This window comes from Symphodus melops (genome assembly GCF_947650265.1).
Source record: "Symphodus melops genome assembly, chromosome: 15".
Lineage (NCBI taxonomy): Eukaryota > Metazoa > Chordata > Actinopteri > Labriformes > Labridae > Symphodus > Symphodus melops.
The window spans coordinates 12,681,531-12,702,459 of record NC_136705.1 but is presented as its reverse complement, the minus strand read 5'-3'; the positions used below and the strand labels follow the sequence as shown (position 1 = coordinate 12,702,459).

General features: G+C 43.9%; 1 protein-coding gene across 4 annotated transcripts in view; it reads right to left on the bottom strand.

Annotated features, from left to right (window-relative positions):
• The window catches only part of ehbp1 (EH domain binding protein 1), a 132,269-nt gene that overhangs the window by 80,545 nt on the left and 30,795 nt on the right, over nucleotides 1-20,929 (bottom strand). For 3 of the 4 annotated variants that reach the window (XM_079362463.1, XM_079362464.1, XM_079362466.1), the window contains exons 6-11: nucleotides 17,783-17,964; nucleotides 16,496-16,635; nucleotides 15,072-15,185; nucleotides 12,714-12,851; nucleotides 11,170-11,437; nucleotides 9,417-9,663 (exon numbers count right to left, since the gene is read on the bottom strand). In XM_079362463.1, coding sequence (XP_079218589.1) covers nucleotides 9,417-9,663; nucleotides 11,170-11,437; nucleotides 12,714-12,851; nucleotides 15,072-15,185; nucleotides 16,496-16,635; nucleotides 17,783-17,964 — 1,089 coding nt within the window. The remainder of the gene's footprint in view (nucleotides 1-9,416; nucleotides 9,664-11,169; nucleotides 11,438-12,713; nucleotides 12,852-15,071; nucleotides 15,186-16,495; nucleotides 16,636-17,782; nucleotides 17,965-20,929) is intronic. The other variant, XM_079362465.1, reaches the window with a different exon arrangement.

Below are 20,929 nucleotides of genomic sequence, written 5' to 3'. Positions count from 1 at the left end.
TGAAAATAAAATCATGAATAAACAGTTTGGAGGAGGAGGCAGACAAACGAGCGACTGTGCCAATGTGCAGTGTGCCCACCCGCCCGCACGCTCGCCTAACGTGTAACACAGGGGTATAATGCGGTGTAAGCGCTGGCTTTAGCTTGTCATGGAAACAGCAGTAGCATTACCCACACTCACGCCTTTGCAAATTGGCTTTGGCTGAGGGGGGGGGGGGGAGACGCAGGGTGGCTTGGTTTGGGATTGAATGTGTGTGCGGTAAGGTGGGACGGAAGCTGTGATCTAGATACTCAACAAGACAACCTCAATGACAGTCTATGAATGGTGAAAATAAAGCCATCTTTGCCTTTCGTGCGTTTACACGGAGCCAACTGACGTTAACAACTATCTGGCCGATCGTTTCTCCTCACACACCACTCGCATCATGAAAAGTTGATATTTAAAACTTCTCTTATCACTGGTTCAAAGTTTGTCCTTCTCGTCCTTTTCTGTTCCCTCACAGTATGATGAGTTTCACCATCAAGGTAAGCTCCAGTTATCAGATACACAACTAAAATGCGACGCAAATATTCTGTGAACTCTTTGAACTGGTTGACTTGTCCGTTACCTGACTTCCTCTTACAGTATTTGTTCGTCTCAAAAAAATTAATGAAATAAAAAAAATAAAAAATAAAAAACTTCCTGGGACACGTAGAGTATATATAATCACTGGATGTTTTACATTTTAACGTTAATATCTGTTGCTTTACAAATCCAATGTTAGTCCAGTTGAACTGTGTTTTGACTTTCAGATCTGTTTGTGCAGTCAAAGAGTGGAAACGTTGGATGTTGTGACATTTGATTCTTTCAGTCCTGCAAAGGTACTTCCTTTGAAATCGTGAGTGTGTTATTTAAGTGCAGCTCTTGAGGGGATTTGCAGTACAGCATAATAGTTGCATACACATGTTGCTGGTTGGCTATAAACCAATGAACTGCGTTGCATCTTAGACCCATCCCCCCCCCCCCCCCCCCCCCCCCGGTTGGTTTCCTGACTTTCTCCTCACTTCCTGTAAATGCAAAATATCCGCCCAAAAAAAAAAGTCTATTTGAAGACCTCGATTTTCTAGAATCCTGAAATAGACTCCTAAAGTCACCCCTCTCTGTGCTCTTCCTTCACCCCCCTCATCTTCCTCAGATAAATAAATAAGCTTTGGGAGAAGGGAGGTGAGGGAGGAGGTGGCTCTTATAAATCTATAAACGTATTAATCTCCTTTAACTGCCATGTTCAACAAACAAATTAGTGGTGCAATGGATTCAGAGATCAGCAGCACTGATAATGCCGCACATTTATCAATTAATCTAAGCCTTGGAAGGGAAAACTCATTAAGGAGGCCACTTTAGGAATTATGTTCCTGCAGGTAACGAGACTGAGTGTGTGTGTGTGCGCGTGTGTGTGTGTGAGAGGGGGGTCTTGACACAGCAGTTGTGCAACTCCCCCCACTACAGACTGCCATTGTCCAGTGCAGCGTGGGCCCCAAAGTGATGAGAGGGGTGATAGCACAGCCAATTAAAATGAACATAATTACAAAGTCACCCCTTTGACTCCTGATCAGAATACACATGCATCCACACAGGAAGGGTGTGTGGAGGAACGTATCCGAGTATAGGAGGAAGGTATCGATAAGTACGGCGATAAAGAGAAGGGAGGGTAAATGTGCATACAGGTTAGTAGTCATCGAGGCTCAAAATGTTTTTCATCTTTATATATAATTTACAGGTTGACCAGCTTTGGTTGGCGCTTTCGTTACTGACTTGGATTCACCATCAGCGCCGACACATCTTAACTTGGACGTTATCTAATAACATCTCCATGGCATGTGGTGTGCAGGAAGTCGCATGTTTGTGAAAGTCTGGACGACATTGAGTGATCATATTTTCCAGTTACTAAAAAGTTGGACTCACTGTGGACTAACTTGTACTTGATCCGCTCTTATCCAACAGATGTACCTTCCTATTTCTGTAACCACGAGTTTACTGCTGCTTCAGCGTCAAATGGCTGCTTAAAATGCCTTTGATTCCAAGGAGCAGCTACCAACTTCAGCTCAAAACTGCGGGGGGGTCACAACCATAAATCCAACCCAGATAAAGAAACGAGGAAACCCGCTGAATGTATTCATGTTCTGAGTGCATTTCGACCAACACGGGACTGCACGATGAAACTTTTTTTTTTTTGAAGACAGAAAACGGAGCTCCTTTAAAATGAAAAGCTAAGGGAATGATCCCACTCAGAGATCGACCAGATGAGCACCCAAAAAAAAAAAAAACGCCACTTAGTATTTCCTAGAACACCCGAGAGCACACACCTGCATACCGTAACAGTCCAACAGCAGGGGTGCTGAAGGGCTTTATACAGAGGCAATTAAAGCCTTATCATTTCTATACTTGCTCTCCTCTCCTCAAACACAGGCACAGGTGCACACAGTGTGCACACACACATTCTGAAAAAAACAAATCACACCAAACTAATTCAGACGGTACTTCTAAGGTACTTTTTAAATTATGGAGAACGGTTGGTTTAATTCAATTAAAATGTAGTGGGGGCCACTTAAGGATGACGGGAGGAAGGCATGGCATGACTAAGTGAACGCGGGGGTTTTCGACAAAGTGTGGGGGGTCTGCGACGTCTTGGGGCTTTGAAGGAGTTTTCAAGTGCACGGACTTCTATCTCCTCACCCGAAGCCCCCTTAAACTTCACCCCCCAAAACCCTGGATCCTTCTGAGTTTAAGCTCCCACACACCTGGAGGACTGGGGCAGATTAAGAACAGATTAAGATAAAGTTACCCCTTCTTCAGCCGCTATGTCATTCAAACCCCTGGCCTCTCTGACCACTGGACAGAGGACACGCAAGACAAAAAAAAAAAGGTTTGGTTCATTCATATATGAAGACACAGGCACGCACACACAAAAGGACTTTCTGGTCATCCTCATAAGCCCTATTAGCTGGTTATAGAGCCTCTCATAGCAGACATCAATCATGGAGGGATTAGTCAATTCCCTCTCCAAATGAGCGGCGAAGGAAACTTCCCTTCAACTCCGAAGCAGGTCCCCTTCTCTTTCAAAGATTACACAGCGATTTGTTTTTCATTTTGTTCCATCTTCATCGTTTTCTGTTCCACTTGCTTTTCATTTCTCTCTCTCTCTCTCTCTCTCTCCCGTGCTCTGCGTCTCCCCTCGTTCTCTCCTGCTCGCAGCTTGTGAGGTAATCCTTGGCAGATAAAACTAAGGAGGACTTACCAAAGGCAGATTACAAGAGGCGCTTTGCGGAAGGCCCTTTTACACCAGTCGGCGCGGGTATTGAGAGCAAGCTCTTTGCAGTGCTTAACTTGTGAACTCGACATGCACCCAACAGAGGAAGAGGTGGAAAAATGATAGCAGCATTACAGTAACTGGATCAAAGTATATCCCCCCCCACAACACGAATAAACATTACTCAGGCTGGTTCTTTCATGGAGACTGTACATAAAACAGGATTTAAAATAGTCCCGGAACTTGATGACAATTCAATTCTATGGAACGTTCCCTACTCCACGACTCCCAGAATTAACAGCTATAAACACCTCAATATTAATTCTTCATGTCAGCTAAATACCCCACAACGGACCCTTAAGCAACTAGACCCTTCACAGTATTATCTTCACATTCCCTTAAACAGAAGCAACAGTTGAGATTGTTCAGTATTCGTATACCCCCCAACAAGCCTTGATGACAGCGATGCCCTGCAGCATGAAACAACAACAGGAAGCCTAAACTGCATGTCAGAAGAAACTGGGTCTCCTCTCTCCCACAAGATCCAATGACAGACCACTCAGAGAGCGCAAAGAGTTTGGGGAGGGGTCCGCACTGGGAAAAAGGCAAGACATAGAGAGCTACTGACTTAGCCTATTTCCTCTGGAGGATTATTCTCCTAATATTACACAGCTTATGGAGAGGCCAACGTGGCCAAAGGGGAGCGACCGAGTGTTCGATGCCTCGGTCTCAGAGTTGGACCACTAAGGTAAATGGACCGCACTTATTCAGCACTTTTCTACTCTTTTGATCACTCCGAGGGTTTTTACACGAAATGCCACACATACCCTTTCACAGACGATCACGCACTAAATGGCAAAGGCTTCCACGCAAAGTGCCAATTGGCCAACCGGAATTGAAACAATCACATTCACAGCGTTGTACCGAGAGACAACTTACTCTTCCACGGATTAACGGCTGCAATGAAAGCTTCCCTTTTTAAAATGGACTGATTTTGATTTTGAGCAAATGTTCCAAAACTATCACTTTAGGTTAAGTACACTACACTCATGAATTTAAGATTGCTAAAGCACAGGTAACTGCTTGTCAGATCCCAACTACTGAAAGTCACTGAATTTGTAATCAAAGTTAAATATAAAACCTGCCTCTCTTTAGATATTACACCTCAAAGTCTTTATAAAGGGTAAGTCAAAGTTATTAGAGAAGATAAAATAACAGAGACCTTGGGCAAAGATCAGAAGGCCAGAGATGACTGTCCTTGTCTCTGGGGCTCCCCTCTGTCCTCCGAAAACATCCGTGAGTCGTCACGACAACCCGAGGAACACCTCACAGCGCCGACGCGGTCCTCTCCTGCCGCGAACCCCGGTGAAAGCTAATTAAGAAGCATCGCAGCCTTCTGCGAACTCAATTAAATAATGTTAATTTATTCTAATTTCAATTTGGAGGTAGTCTGAACTGAAGGAGGGGGGGGCCGTGAAAACAAAGTGTTGGAGAGGAAGGAGTGCTCTGGCCTCTGCCTCCCCCCGGCACAGGAGCTCTCACAACCTGCAAAACTCCAATTTAATTTGAACCCTTTGATTAACATAAGTAATCACACAAGCCCTTCAAGTGGAGGGGAGAAAGAAAACATACCTCTAGTGTTGGTTCATTTCTCTCCTCTAGATAGACTGAGTGGGTGTAATAAGATGTGGTAAAGAATCCCTGTTCGATTAGGACTATTCTTTTTGGACTTTCTATTGCAGAGACAGACATCGAGGCTTGAGATAAAGGGAATCTAAATAAAGTCCTTTCTTTTATTTTGAAGCTGTCAGCTTAGCTTTTCTATGAACATGTAACGTCGGTACCGTTGTGTGCTGGTGACTTAGAGTTTAAGATGTCTTTCTTTGTCGGAGATTCTCTGAGAAAATACAAAGATAACGCTGAAGTTTTTTTTTTTTTTTTTTGTTCAAACTTTTGCACAAAGACTTGTCCAAGCTTCCAACTTTTCTTTATATGAAAATAAGGCAAATAATTCATGAAGCGGAACCTTGATGAAAATCCAAAGATCAGAGAATCTAAGTGTGGAGCGGCCTGACTGTGGCATAGAGATGGAGATGAAACAAAAAAAAAAAAAAAAAAAGGAGGAGCAGGGGATCACTGAATTACTGGAAGGGGGGGAAATCAGCTCCGGGGAAAGAGATGGACTGAATCAGACCAGACAGAGCTCACAACCCGCCCAACAGGAACTTTGTCTGTTCATTTACATTAATCCCACAGATATTTCCATCCTTCCAGCCCCTTTGCAGATACTGAACTTAAACCTGACGCCTTAGAGGATCTATATCTTCCTGACATGACAATAGACGGACGCACTGGCATGACAAACACGAGGCGTCTGATCAGAGATTTTTTTTAACCTCTGGACAATGTGGTGGACAATCCGGTTCAGGTGAATTTCAGAATGGAATGTGTTCCTTTTTAAATGCGTTCTAAACTACTGGAAATAGTCCAGTTTGTTTTGGCAAAGGTTAAAGACTCGGTAGCATGTGCAGGAGCAGGAGGAAAAGTGTCCTGTAATGGAAAGCGTTTCTGTCTGGGATAATATTACAGCATCATAAAATGAGGACTTAGAGACAAATGAGTGGAAAACACTTTACAGACGACTGATGCGAGCAGACAGGAATATGAAGCTAAAGTAAACTCCATGTGAAAAAACGTCATCCAAGGGCCCAACTTTGAACGACCCCGATAGTAAACCTGCTGAATTCTGACTTCACATCATTCAGGAACCAAACAGAGTTTACACAGGAGCCTGTAGCTTAAAGCATGTGAGCGTCATCCGATTCTGGCATTTCCACGTGTTTTTTCCAGGAGTGAACTGAAAAGTGCTCGCATGTCTCCAACTGTAAGGACAAAAACTGTGAAGTGCAACAAACATACTGAATGTGTTTTTGTCATTTCATTTGGACTTCACGTACACCATGTAAAACCTGTGCTTGGCAGTGTATACAGGGAATAGACTGTTTGTTGTTGGTCAATAAGTGACGGAAACAAAATGGAACAAAATAGTAAATTGCAAAAAGGCCAGAGATTTCTCAGTTTGGACTGAGATGAAAACATCACTGCAGTAAGTAACACACTAACATGAATATACTATTTAACAGCACAGTGAAGAAGCTCCCTTAAATGATTGAATCTTTGTTGTTAAAAGACTTTGTATCTGTTCATCGCCACGGAAACATAATCCCAAAATATCTGAGAATACTTAAAAACACCAGTCAAAAATAGCATAGTTGTAAGGGTGCTAAATCATAATTGTATTAATATGGATTGAATTGAATTCACTGGAATAGTTTTTAGAGATAAAAGTGAACTTTCATACGTCAGGATAAGAGCTCACACACTGACTGCCACCATCAGATAGTGACCCACAGGAAGCTCCAAAAACAACAATATACCGGTTGGTCAAAAGTACGTCAGGCAGACGCTGCAGTAATGTTATGTTTTCTAAGTTTTCTGGCTTTTACATCAGTGTTGCTCCGTATCACTGTAAAGAAAGAGAAACTAAATGCTTCAGAAGCTCCAACGATGCTGCAAGCTGTACGTCCACATTTCTATCAGACAACGATCCACACTAAATGTCAATTTGTTAATCATTTGTTTCACATCTCTGCTGCATTCTGCTTCTCTGGATTTCTAAATCACCATGTTGAACATATGTTTGTGCTGGCAAAAACCCAGCGCTTGCAGCTCTCGTTTAAGCTTAATGTTAATCCTTCCATATGTGTAATACCTGCGTATCGAGGAAGTGGGTGCACACCATGTGTCCTGTGGATGTTCGGATTTTTCACAGACTGTCGCTGAAGTGGTGGCTTTTAATGGAATGACAAGGAGGATAGACGAAGTGCAATGTCGAATCTGGTCAGATGAATTCAGGATGTGCAAAAGACTTTGAACGAGCCAAGATACGACACTTTTGCTGCACTGTATGCATGTGTAAAATGTTACCGGCATACTGTAATTATTGGGTTTTAGTTATACTTTAAAATCATAAAATACATGCCAATCTCTTCCAGCAAGCAATACAAAGATCTGGTGTAACATTGCAAAACATAGCATACCCTCCAAGGCCTGAATCTCTGAGTATGGCTACCTAAACGTATACATTTCTATTCACAGTTTGAGGTTGGCTCTAAATGTCTGCATGCGAGTCTGTTGTTTGGTCCCAACCAAATTGGCCGGTGTCAGAAATGAATGGAGACAACCCTGTTTGAGTTAGAGCTGTGTTTGAAGGGGAGGTTAGAACAGCCCCAGTACTTCGTCATTGAGCAGAGCCTACAGTGTGCCGTAAACTACGAGAACGAACCACTCGTACCCGCATGTGAGCACACAGCACACATCTGCACTCTGCACACGTTCAGTGGGATGATTCGTTGGTTTTTCCGTCTTGGCCTCTCATAGAGGGAATGTCTTCTCTTAATCCTCTCTGACTTCATACATTCAAAGGTCATCTCACAGCCTACACATGGTTGAGGCGTGTGTGTGTTTATAGGTTTGTGTGTGTGTGTGTGTTTATAGGTTTGTGTGTGTGTGTGTGTGAATAAGTGAGTGTAATACTGCTTACTGTGATTAAGAAAAGGAAACCTATTCACACTAGCTGTATATGTCAACACACCCTGTAAGGCCTATGTATGTTACTGTGAACATCCTATCACTTCTTCTACTGCTCCCTGGCCATCCTCCTTCTCTCTCTCTCTCTCCCCTCCCTCCTTGTTCGCCTTTCCTGTACCCTTCACTATCTTCCACCTATTCTCCTTCACTGCACCCCCCTCCTCCTCCTCCTCTTCAGTTCTCACCCACTATTCATTCTTTGCATCTCTCTCCCTCTCTCTCTCTCTCACCCTTCTTCCCCCACCCTAGCTCCAGAGGCAGGGGCATCTTTTGGCGAAGTGTGACCCACCACAGGCCACTGGCTTTGGGTAATTAAAGTGGTTTAGGCCCCCTCACCCACGGTCACAGGCAACTGCAGCTGGGTGATAAAGGCACTGTGCCATAATTACATGGACGGCCAGCATCACCGCTCAGCTACACTAAAACAGTCAGCAGGCCAGCTGCATTAGGACGAGGGACCTGTGTGTGTGTGTGTGTGTGTGTGTGTGTGTGTGTGTGTGTGTGTGTGTTTGTGTGTATGTGCACACAGGGAGTCAACACCCCCTTGTGATCGCTCTGCTGTAGTTAAGCCCCCTGTGTTTAAGCCCCACATAGTCTCATTGAGCCTCCACCCAAACAAACACACACACACATATTTTTAACCCCCACACCCCCCCCCCCAGCCAATCATTCCCCACCAGTGGTCTGACTCCTGCCGTGAGTGTGTGTGACCATCAGCCATTTAATTAGACCCAGCCATGATTTACCTAATTTTAATAAATAAATAAACATACGAAAACACCCCAATAAACAAATACCTATATTCAAATGAGGAGCTGTGGAGTTTCATGAGCATAAAGAATGGGGCAGGAGATGGGATTGTGCAGGCGGAAAAAAAGCTAATGTAAGGCCCACTGGATGTGGACACACAAGTACACACACACACACATATACACACACACACACACACTCTCTGACACAAGCTACAAGACTAAGTCAGAGAGGAAAAAGTAAGCAGACTATTGTCAATAGCTGCGGAATAAAACGTTTGCGTAAAATATGTCCTGTACTGTATATAATTAAGATGACATCAGTGTTATGTATTTCACCATCTGTTGTAAGTCGTGAACTGTTTACACTAACGGTATAAACCTAGACAGTGCCAGAAAGGTAATCTGATAATTATAGTTTACAACAAAACCGAAATCCATCGTATGGTTGTTTTTATCTGTGTATCCATTTCAGACTTTTATCTGAGTATTGCCGTTCAGACAGAATGCTGTTTGGGTAAAGTTCTTTGTAAGTTTAGCTTGTTTCCATTAAAGTGACTCAAGTGTCAAAGTTTATTTCCTCTTACATCAAATACATGAAGCAACACACAGCATCACCGTGTGGAAACTGCGTGCTTTATAGAGAAATGTGTTGCCTTCGATGTGTTGTCAAACACGTGTGTGCCATGGGGGAAAAGGAGTTTCATATGATGGCGGTGAAGCCCGGTTACCTTTGGAGAAGAGGAGGCCAACTCTCTCCCCATCACTGCTGCAACCGGACCAGGCCCAAATGGCTGGGGTCTCTCCCTGTCAGGGCCCGGACTGGGTTTGGGAGCCTGAACACTGGGGCCGGGGCCGGGGTTGGAACTCGGGGGTGGAGGAGCCCTCCTCTTCTGGCTGCTGTCCACATCCAAGGAGGGGCTGCCAGCAGGGGGCCGCACAGGGCTCGATGTCCTTGGCTCATAGAACGGGTTGGATCTAAGAATGGAGGCAGAGGAGAGGAGACAAATGATGATGAGAAGAAGGAGTTGTGTTAGTCTATGATCATTCGGAATTGACACTAATTTAGGCCATATAAGCTTAAGATATCAAGCCATGAATGAAAGAGATCATAAAGACTTCATGAAAACCATCTTCAGTTCTGACTAACCGTTGTGAAGTAAAACATAAGGAAAGAGAGTTTGGTGCAAATCCAACGAGCAACACACACAATGAGAAGGAAATAGAAGACGCAGGTGCACTGAGGTCAGGTCAGTGTGACCTCATATCCTTAATGCCCAAGGTGCCCTACTGACAGACGGACAGGTAGGAGCACAAAAGCAATGAAACACACACACACACACACACACATACCGGAGTGTTATCAATATACATGCATGCTTGTGGCACTGAAAGCCTTGAGACATTCACTCATCATGCAATGACTGTTCCTAAACAAACAAGAGACTTGGACTGAGAGGTTTTTTTTGGAGGGGGGGGAGCGAGCGAGTGATAGAGCGAGAGAGAAGTGAAGTATAGAAAATCAGTCGGGCCTTTAGAGCAGCGTTAACAGACCAACACTGGTTAAAAGACATGTGAAAAGGCTCCAGTCAAAACACCACGCTGCCCTCTTGAACTTCCTTTTCTGCAGAGAGCTGCTCCTAATGTAAAAAGTCCGAGCTAAAGAAACAAGCCGGTCCAGAACCTGTCTTGACTCAGACAGCGGAGAGGACCGAAACGTATGGCTCTGAGTGTGCTTTCACAATTAAGGCACAGCCATTTGTCCACAGGTTTTTATTGCGCCGTTTTTAAAAAAATACACTGAGTATGAGTATTTTATAAAGGCAGCCTCATATTCCACAATTAAGTAAAAGGACGTGGAAAGGAGGGGAAGTCTGGGTTGAGGAAAGGAGGGAAGGAAGAATTGAAGGACAGAGGAGGAGACAAGGTGAAAGAATGCAGTGAAACAACAGAGCCCTTGTTCCTGGTGAAAGAGCTGCCTCCTCACTCTGCCTTGAGAGGGAGGGGGGGGGTCACTCCGAGTACCCTTCTGTACCCCTCTCACACAACTTGGCCTGTCATCAGTAACCAAGCTGAGCTCCGTGGCCTCCTACACACTGTTGCTAATAAAGGCTACTCACAGACACAGAGCACATGTCAGGGTGCTACTTCACTTCACAGCTCAGGAGAGGGAATATATCAAAATAAAAAAAATAAACTTCTTCTTTACACAAAAGGTTAAACACACCGACGCATTAAGAAAGACACTTCAACTTTTCTCATATGGAACCAATAAAAGTGTACCTCATACAAATTAGAGTCCAAAATAGGATAAAACATGAAGAGTCTGATGCTGTCATTTTTAAATGTTGCACCTCCAGACAGTAAATCTATCAGTAACCAAGGGGCCCTCAATAAATGTGTGAGATCAGGATAGAAATGTTTCCCCAATGCCCCCTGACAGCTTAAAAACATGGAAGGGTGAAGAAGATAGATCGAACTTACTCATCCAGTTCCTCGTCCTCGTTGGGAGCGGTGTCAGCGTACAAGTACTTGCTCATGTCCACAGGCCGTACTCCTTTCCTCTGCCTGGGTTTGGGGGGTTCAGGGTCTGGCTGGAGGTCCATGTCCTGTTCTGGATCGTCGAAGGGGTTCCCCGGGGTTGTTAGCGTCTCAGGCTCGTCTTGCTCGTTGAAAGGATTCGAGGAGTCGTGGTCATAGAAGGGGTCGTCATAGCCCTGCTGCTGCCGTGGGACCGGCTGGCCGGGGGGCTCTGAGCGACCGAGAGGAGAGAACTCTGACTAAAACACATATTATACTGGGCCTGAAAATAAAACATGATCACTGTAACTCAAGGCGCCAGGACTCTCCATCAGGGACAACACCCACCACCCTCTGCTCAGCACCTTCACCAGGCAGAGGAGCATGTTCAGGAGCAGACTGCTGTCACTATCATAATCCACAGCAGGGGAAAAGCACACACCTTTAATCTTTGGCCACTTTTAATTACCTCATTCACCTTCATCTGCCGTCCCTTTATTTTTGAACCTTGAATGTTTGCTCCCTTTAATGACAACAACTTTAATATGCATTATCCATTTGCACGTCTGAACGTCTGCACTCACTGCTTTCACACCTTTCGCACTACCCCCCCACCTCAAACACCACTGTGCGTGCACAAACGGCACACTCTCAGAGGGTCGACACTCTGCCATCGTCATGCACAGGCCTAATTAAAAACTTTTACTTGACGGTTTAGAAGTCTCTTTGAAATCACACATAGATTTTCTACATTTCTTTATGAGTAAGAGTCTATTTTTAATTGCACAGGTTTCATTTGTAATTTTTTTTATACTAAGTCTATATATAGAGGGCCTTCTAAATCTTTTATTATTATGGGAGGGAGGGGGGACAGAGGTTGTTTATTGTTTACTGTCTATTGTAACTAATGTATTGAGTCCTGCATGTCTTGTATACTGCAGAATGCCTTAAATGCCTTAAATTCCCTCAGGATCAATAAAGTATCTATCTATCTATCTATCTATCTATCTATCTTCTTTTTTTAGTATAGCTGCTCTGTATGCCTTTGAATTGCCCCCTGGGGACAAAAAGTTTTTGAATTGAATTGATATTCTGGCCTGTCGCTCCATTCCTGCATGTCATTCTCCACTCTCTCTCTTCCCCGATTTCTAACTCCATCTGCTGTCTTATCTCTAAAAATAAAGACAACAAATAAACATTTGCACAAACACCAAGCTTATTTATTTATTTTTCAGACAACTGTGGAAGCTTTTGTCTGCTCAGGTGGTCAGACAAAAAGTATTGGTTCAGCTGTCTGGGGGAGAACACTAAGGTCTTACTGAGACAGTTACACATGACTTGACATATTCAAGGTCTGTGCACATCCAAACTTCCAAACAGCATCACCTGCCATCCAAAGACAAAACACCTCAGCTTCTACTGCTTGAGCAAAACATCAACTTCCGACACCAGCTCAAATCAATGAAAGCATCCCTCCAACACAATCTTAGACAAGGTCTCACGCATACCTTCCTCATCAGGATCGCCGAATGGGTTGAAGTGGTTGCGTTGAAGGTCATCATCTTGATCATCAAAAGGATTTATGTTCATGGCAGGCAACGTTTCCTGATCCTCGTCTTCCAGGAAGTTCAGCTTGTTGATCAGCTCTGTTGCCACAGAATCAAATATTAAGTCATATTCACGACTGACAACACCAGAGTTCAAAATAGTAGACACAATAAAAATTAAAAAAAACAAATCCCAAAGTGAAATGAAACAAACATTCACAGACCGATATCTGCACTTTGGAGTGAACCATGAGCGTACAGAGCAGCCAGTCTTAGTTAAGTGATCCCTCTTGCTGGAAAGAGCCGCCTGCACTCCTCTGTGCTCCTCAGTCCACTTCAACACATGTTCAGCAGTAGCATTATGGGAAAAATCTCTGTGCTGTGGTCTAGGCGGTAACTCTGGGAAACCATTAAGTCAGTTGGGAGTTGCTATGGAGAAAATATCCAGAAAGGCTGAGAATGGTCCACTTCATCTTCATCTTCCACACTGTAGCTGAGCTGACCGCTGGCAGGGTGCGGGCCATGTTAAAAAGAGTGTCGACGTGTGTGAAGTAGATGCCAAGAAGTGCCCTCTGAACATTGTGTAAGAATCTAAAGTAAAACTGTTGTGTACTCGAGCGCGGTCTCGAGACATTCGGACTATATGTGAAGTGTTTCTTGCTGATAAGAGGAGCAGCACTTTTCTTCAACGCTTACTGACAACACTCATGGCCCATTTTAGACTCTGACAAGAGCGCATTCGAGGCTGTGATGATAAACCCTAAGACTAAAATACCGACGTGATGTTTACCATTCGGCCAACTGTCAAAATCAACTGAAATTTCAGAAGCTACCCGGACACCTTCTTTAGCTGTGTCCTCGTACGAGAGTATGGCTGTAACCCTGACCCTGAACAAGTCTGAATATGCCTACAAACCACAAAACTGTGACGGAAGAAGAGATGGATGAAGAGACAGGAGTTTCACACAGGACGGTCCATCTCCAGTGAATTGGCTTTTATTGCGTTCTTTGTTCTGGTGTTGAGAATCAGTAAAGTGGCAAACGCTCTCATGAAGCAGACAGCGGTACACTACACTGACGGCGCTGATCTGCAGCGCTGCTGTAGAAGGTTCGACGGTGTAGTTGAATTTAAAAATCTGAACATAAGCAGGAGGAACTGTTTGTGGAAACCAACCCCCCCCCCCCCCCCCCCCCCATCCTATCCTTCTTTCTGCATCTTGTCCCATCCCATTCTCAAGCCCAGCACAGTTTAGCAGATGGCTGTTCCGTCATGAGCCCGGGTCTGCTGAAGATTTCTGCCTGTTAAAGGGAAGTTTTTTTCTCGCCACGCTATGACGGATTAAGCTGGGCTCTTGTAATATAGCCATAAGTAAGGTCCTTTACCTGCTTTTTGTAAACATAACAATGAGCATGGTCTTGTTACCTGCTCTTTTGTTAATGTTATCAGACAAACAGTAAGGTCCTTTACCTGCTTTTTGTAAAGTGTCTCGAGATAACACCTGTTATGAATTGACACTATACAAATAAAGATTGATTGATTGATTGATTGAAATGTGATGTTCCACATTCAAGTCAAACATGAGCCTGATGTAGGCTGATACAAAAACCTTATATGGGGCACACCTTGTGCTTTAAAATCACAGCAGAGATGAAGATACGAGTTGTGTAAAATGTGAGTTGCCTCATTGTAAGTGTGAAGTTCTATTTCGCAGAGAGCTGAGAGTATCCATTGATGTCGTTTTATTGATTACACGCAGCTCGTCCAACCAGAGTGCCCACAGCGAAATTACCAGCTCCTCCTGTTTCCAGGATACTGAACATGAATTGCTCCCTGATTAGTGGCCTGACATGGCACAGCACTATGGTCCAAACCAGAGTCTCACCAGCATGAGGCACAAAAAGAAAACCAAGATTCAAATGCAAAGCTCAATTGAAAATAAAATGTTTTCGTTAAAATATTGTTTGTACATTGTGCTGCTTGGGATAGGGTTTACCTGGTTTGGTTCACTACCAATTGCAGTAAATAAAAAATGAAGACCACACTGTAGAAAAAAAACAACAACCAAAATAACAACAGATGTGTTCACAACAGCTTGTACAGCACAACACCACGGGGACCGATAAAATCATGCGATCACATGACCGCGACACGTTCACATACCAAGGGTGGTATAAAAGGGTGGGTGAGGGTTGAACCAAAGAGAGAAAGGAAGGATGAAGAAAAATAAATGTACGGAAAGAGGTGACACAGTGATCACAACATGGTGGAGGAAGAGTCAGAAGCACGGGGTGAGGGGTGAAGAAAGGTGAAAAAAAGACCTTGGGAGGATGCGGCAGGCTTAGCGGTTGCTTTGCGTGCTCGCTTAAGGACACCATCATCATCATCATCATCCCCATGTAAGCAGCTGAGGGCATTCAACTGGTTTACTATCTCTGTAAACGACAGGGCCATACAGGAAGGAAGGAAGAAAGAATAGTAGTGAAGACGGCAAAATAACTCCACCTTTTGAGTATAACACACACACACACACACACACAGACTCTCACACACATACACACACAGACTCTCACACACACACACAGATACAGTATGTATATACCGGTGGCTAAAAAAAAGATGCATACATAGAGCATAGATTTTTTTTGTGTGTTTCAAGCTCTCGTTCAGTTACTTTAAAACAGTGCTTTAAAATCTGCTTCACTAACTTGATAATCGTCACACCGACAAGGAAAAAGCTGAAAAATACTTTATCTCTTATTTTAATTTAACAGCCTGGGTAGGTACAGTAAATACTAAGATGAAGATGAAAAAAAACAACACTTTGAACCCACACACATCCATATTCATGAAGATGTACAGTACATCCATTTGAGTTATAAAACATTCCCTTTCCATTATTTACATACTGTAAAAGGTAAAAAGAGAACGTATACAGGTTTTGCACGGGTTAGCTCCGCGGTTAGTATTGCCGGCTTGCTGGATAGGTAGCGTGCAGGGGAGGAATATGATAGCAGGGAGTTTTGGCAGCTCCACCGGGCCTTTGATTCAGACGCACACTAGTGAAGCGTAGCTGTAGGCCCTTGATGCATATACATATAAATGAGACAAAGAGCAGGGAAGGGAAGGGAAAGCAAGAAGCTTAGCAGGAAGAGATTGCGCTTCGAGAAGTTGGATTAAGCAAAGCAGGAGGCAGCAGGGCCGATACATACAGACATAGGGAGTACAAAATGAATCCTCAACATGTATGTAAGGGAGCTAGTGGACGAGCCCACCAACACAGGAAGAAAGCAAAGAACAGGGATAGCGGGAGAGCAAAGCCCTGGCAGTTAAAGAAACCTGAAGCCGGCATTGTATTGTGAATGAATGTTGGGAATTTTCAAATTCTCACTTCTTATTTATGTAAGGATGCAGACACGCACACGCACACGCGCGCGCACACGCACACGCACAGAAGCAGAAACTTAGAAAACAAAAGCAAGCAACGTTGATGCCCAAGACCTCAGCCTCGGTTATTTTGGTGGATTATTTGGGGGGGGGGGGTTTAGAGACCGTAGCTGGACTGAAATGCCCTTGATCTCACAGGACAGAAAACACATTAATGTGTCAGTAGACAATAGTTGACTGCAACAAAGCAGTTACCTCAGTGACTTTGATCAACTTCAGTGGATTCATCTCATGTATCAACAAATAAAAAAAAGCATCGACCGAAACGTTTAAAAAGATGCTTTTCGAAAGTTTTCACCTGTGATCTTTGCAGCCTTCTCCTCCTGGTTCACCCTGTTCTCCTCATCCTCCTCGTTCTCCTCCTCAAAGTCGTCCAGGTTTCCGATGTCAGCCTGCTTCATGCTCATCAGGCTGGCCAGGCTCTGCATGTCCTCATCGCTGGGAATTGGGGGGGGGGGGGGGGGGGGGGGGGGGGGGAGGAGAGAAAAACAAGTCAAACACACCAAACGCAGAGAAGCACCCATCATAGGTCTCTGATAAGACTTAAAGAGCAAACGTGTTTATTATTGGAGATTTTAAAAAGGGAAAGAAAGGTGTTAAATAATCAGATGAAGGCATAAAAGAAAAAGTCATAGTTTCATAGTAATGCTTTATAGAAGATGATGAACCAATAAAGCTAATATGTACACACGGTAACTATCATCTCTACACCTTACTGTTAAAACCTCTAACTCCCCTCCTCACATTTTAGGCTTTCACTCCACCTACTGCCACTCTTCTCAGTCCACCCATTGTTGTCTTTCACTTTTACATCCTCAGCCACTTTATTCGTTGATGCACCAACATCTCCAGTATTCTTGTACTTAATGTAGTCTTGTGTACTCTGGCCCAGTCCCTCTATGGCCCCCGCTCCATCGTAATCAATGTGTTCTCCCTCTCTGTTCTTTGTGTTTGGTGTTTCCCCAGACCCACAGGCTCATTTGAACTGGTGTGATTGAGTTTGTTTGTGTGGTTGACATCATTCCCCGAAGGGTTAACAAGGGTTACGCGCCATTGACCCGCCGCCGCCCGCGCCACAACAAAGGCCTTGTTGCTCTGCTCTGTAAGTGTGTGTGTGTGTGTGTGTGTGTGTGTGTGTGTGTGTGTGAGTCAGAGCCAGCCCTTTAAATGAAAGTTGCTGCTATCAAATTAGAATGAACAACAAACGGCAAACATTGCAGCTCAATGTGTGTCTTTAAATGAAAGCTGGAGCTATCAAAGAACAATATTTGGCAATGAATGAAAAGCTTCAAATGACATGCGAGAGTCTGTAAAAACTAGACTTTGTACAACCAAAAGACTATAAGAGTGAGTCAAATATTTCTCCACACAGTTTGTGCCGACATATAATGTATGTTTTCCTATTCTTCTTTTTTAAAGGGTATACATCCATTCAAACTTTACTAGTTATCAGACTGATAAATGTGGTTTCTTGCACAGCTAAAAACAGATCCGATAGATAGATCCAACATCAGCGAGTGCAAAGACAATTCTTTGACTGACGATGCAATTCTGGCCCTGACGCGTGAAGAGATCCGAGACTCACGTGGCTTTTCCCTCACGGAGGAAGATGCAGGAGAGGGAGAACTGCAGCGTGGCTGACACCACCTTCTTGGACAGGGGCTTAAACTTGAGTTTGACATCAGTCTGTGTGGGCATTGGACTGGCATACTGTTTCATGTTTATACTGCTGGTGGCCAAGGCCTTCCTCCGCCCTGATGGAGACTCCTGTAGAGAGAGAGAGAGAGAGAGAAAGTAGAAGCAAATTACAGACAATACAAGCTCCTATTTCTAAGCTCACAGTCCAGAAATCAAATAAAATAACAAGGCGGCCTTTTTTTTTTTTTGTTCATTTCACATCTTCCTTTGGGGATAAGGTTTTCTTTCATCTTCACTGATGATGACTGGGGAAAAGAGAAACACTGTATTTGGTCAGTGATGGCTGATAAATTCAGGGCAAAGTAATATTTTTTTTTTTGGGGGGGGGGGGGGGGGGACCTGCATTCCTCATTGTTAATTCAGCTGTAAAAATCCTTCCTGGTATTTCCTATCAAAGGTCCACGCTTAAGCCAATCCGCTATACTCACAGATGTGCTCTGGGCCAGAGGCAAGCAGTCAAATTGGAATTTGGGAATATGCCACAGACCAGGTGATAAGAGTTATGGAATCAGTGACAGAGCCTCTGTGTGTGTGTGTGTGTGTGTGTGTGTGTGTGTGTGTGTGTGTGTGTGTGTGTGTGTGTGTGTGTGTGTGTGTGTGTGTGTGTGCAGCAGCTCACCAGAGGACAGTGTTCAAAATGAGAACTGTCAGAAAGCCTTGTCACCAACTGTTAGATATGAACACTAAACAGTTGGGGACGTTCCGGCCTTTCTCGTCTACCCCCTCCCCTTCTCCTCTAACAAAAACCGATGTGTTTTTAGTCTGCTGCATGTCAGGCTGCGAAAGGCATCACGCTGAAAGTGAACAGCAAGCTGGTTCACCTGCGAGCTGCGCTGATATGAGATGTTACCATCTCCCTCTTTTCTGTTTGGCCTCCGTTGTTTGTCGGCTGATTTCGTTCGTGTAACAGGTGAAGTCCTATTTTCCTGGTAAGATAATGTGCGTCTATTTGCATGACAAAATGTTGAAAATGAATCCGACCCGATGGTCAGCTGCTGATGCACACGCGTCTCTTGGCAGGCCATGTGGAATGAAAGCAGCAAGCAGCGCTGCAAAACACATTCTCCCGATTGAAAAGCTCACATTTCCCTTGCTTTTCCTTTCTAGTTCACTGCATGAAAAAGAGCACAAACAGTATCACTCTACACACACACACACTTGTGTTATTATAGCAGAAAGAATACCTTCTTGTCTCAGCTGTGAATCGAGCCCTGAAGATTCCTCCCCTCATGCGCACAATTCTGCACAAAGTGGATGCAAGCTCTCTTCGACACGACACCAGTTTGAGAGCACATATACATAAACACGTACACTCTGCCGTGTCCTGTAGATGAAGCGATACACGCTCTGTACATTGTCCTGTTTTGTGATGTCTTTACACACACAACTCTAAGGCTTTGGTACTGTGGAGAAAACTCAATCTCAGCCTTATCACTGAGGACTGCAGGGTATTCAGTCCTACACACACACACACACACACACACACACACTCAACACATATAGACATTCATACAGAGTTGGTGTCACTACAGATGTAAAGCAATTGGGTGAAATAGTGAGAACAGGAAGAACCTATGCAATTTTCAAATAAGTATTATAAATCTGCTGGCTGGCCAACAACATAGCAAGTAAATGACTTCCCTCTTGTTGTGTCATGTGGAATGTTCTCCCCATGTCGATGTGTAAAGACTGCTGCTGCTTTAAAAGTCTGTGTGTATTTCAGATTCAGAAAACAACAAAAACACAACAGGACAGTGTAATACACACAATATACACACACATCACCCATCTGCCGTCTTATCCCGCCCGTAAAGCCACAGCACCCTCACAGAACCATCAGAGGTTGAGACACAGGACGCATTACACAATGAAGAAAACAAAAATATATTATTAAAGTAGCAAGATGGAATTATCATTAGAGGAAGCATGAACATGGTTTTGTAAAAACAAACAAAAAAAAAACGATTTCCTTGTTGGTTTTAGGAACAAGAGGAAGAAAAAAAAAAAGACTGCAGGGGATGTGTTCAAAAATATGAGGAATTGTATGTTTTTTAATGTTGTTTTAAATAAAATGGAACACTGAAGTGGAAACTTTTAAAGCTAAATTGGAGCCAATAGCAGTGTCTCCTTGAATCCAGGGGTAAACCAGTTCAGGGCTTCCTGGAGTCCTTCTTGTTCATCAAAAGGATTACTTGTGTTTCGCAGCTACATTGTTACTACTATATTTGTATCTGTTTAATGTTATTGCAGGCACGCTCATTAAGCTCGTATGTTGTCATGACGTAGTGGACTGGAGTTGCACGTTCTCATGATAATGACTTCATCAAGAAGAGAGCGAGGAGTTAAACTGATGAAATGACTGATTGGTATCTAACTGAAGTATCTTCTTCATGTTGTTGTAGCAGCGGGAGGGATAGGGTTAATATGATATGTAGGTATGAAACGCAGACAGGCTTGAGAAAACTCAGACAGACTTTCTCTGTAACTTACGAGCCATCTTAAATTGCTCTGGTAATGTCGCTTCTCTGACCTCAATTCTACTGATTCTATCCTGTCTTCACTTTTCCATCTCCTGTCGCAAGCCCACTCTACCTCGAACCTAACACCCCCCCCCCCACACACCCACACACACACACACACACACACACACACACACACACACACACACACACACACACACACACACACACTGACATCCTTCCATCTCCAAACCTCAATCCACACTCACAGCAACAATTAAACCGAGAGGAAAAAACACCACCGAACAAAACAACGGTCGGACTAGTGAAGACACTTGACATTTGGTGCTGACATTTCAGCCTTGATGCTTTTTTTTGCTGGCTGACATAATGACAAATCGTCGCCCCACCACCATCCTTAACTTTGTCCAAAGAACAACCCATCAGGTGAGGAGGACGATGGAAGAACAGAAGTCTCCCTCTTCACCTCTTATCCCTCTGCAGATTACACTCTGGCTATTATACTAAGCTAATAGCGCATGTAGACGCGTTATGAATGAATTTGCTAAATGCAC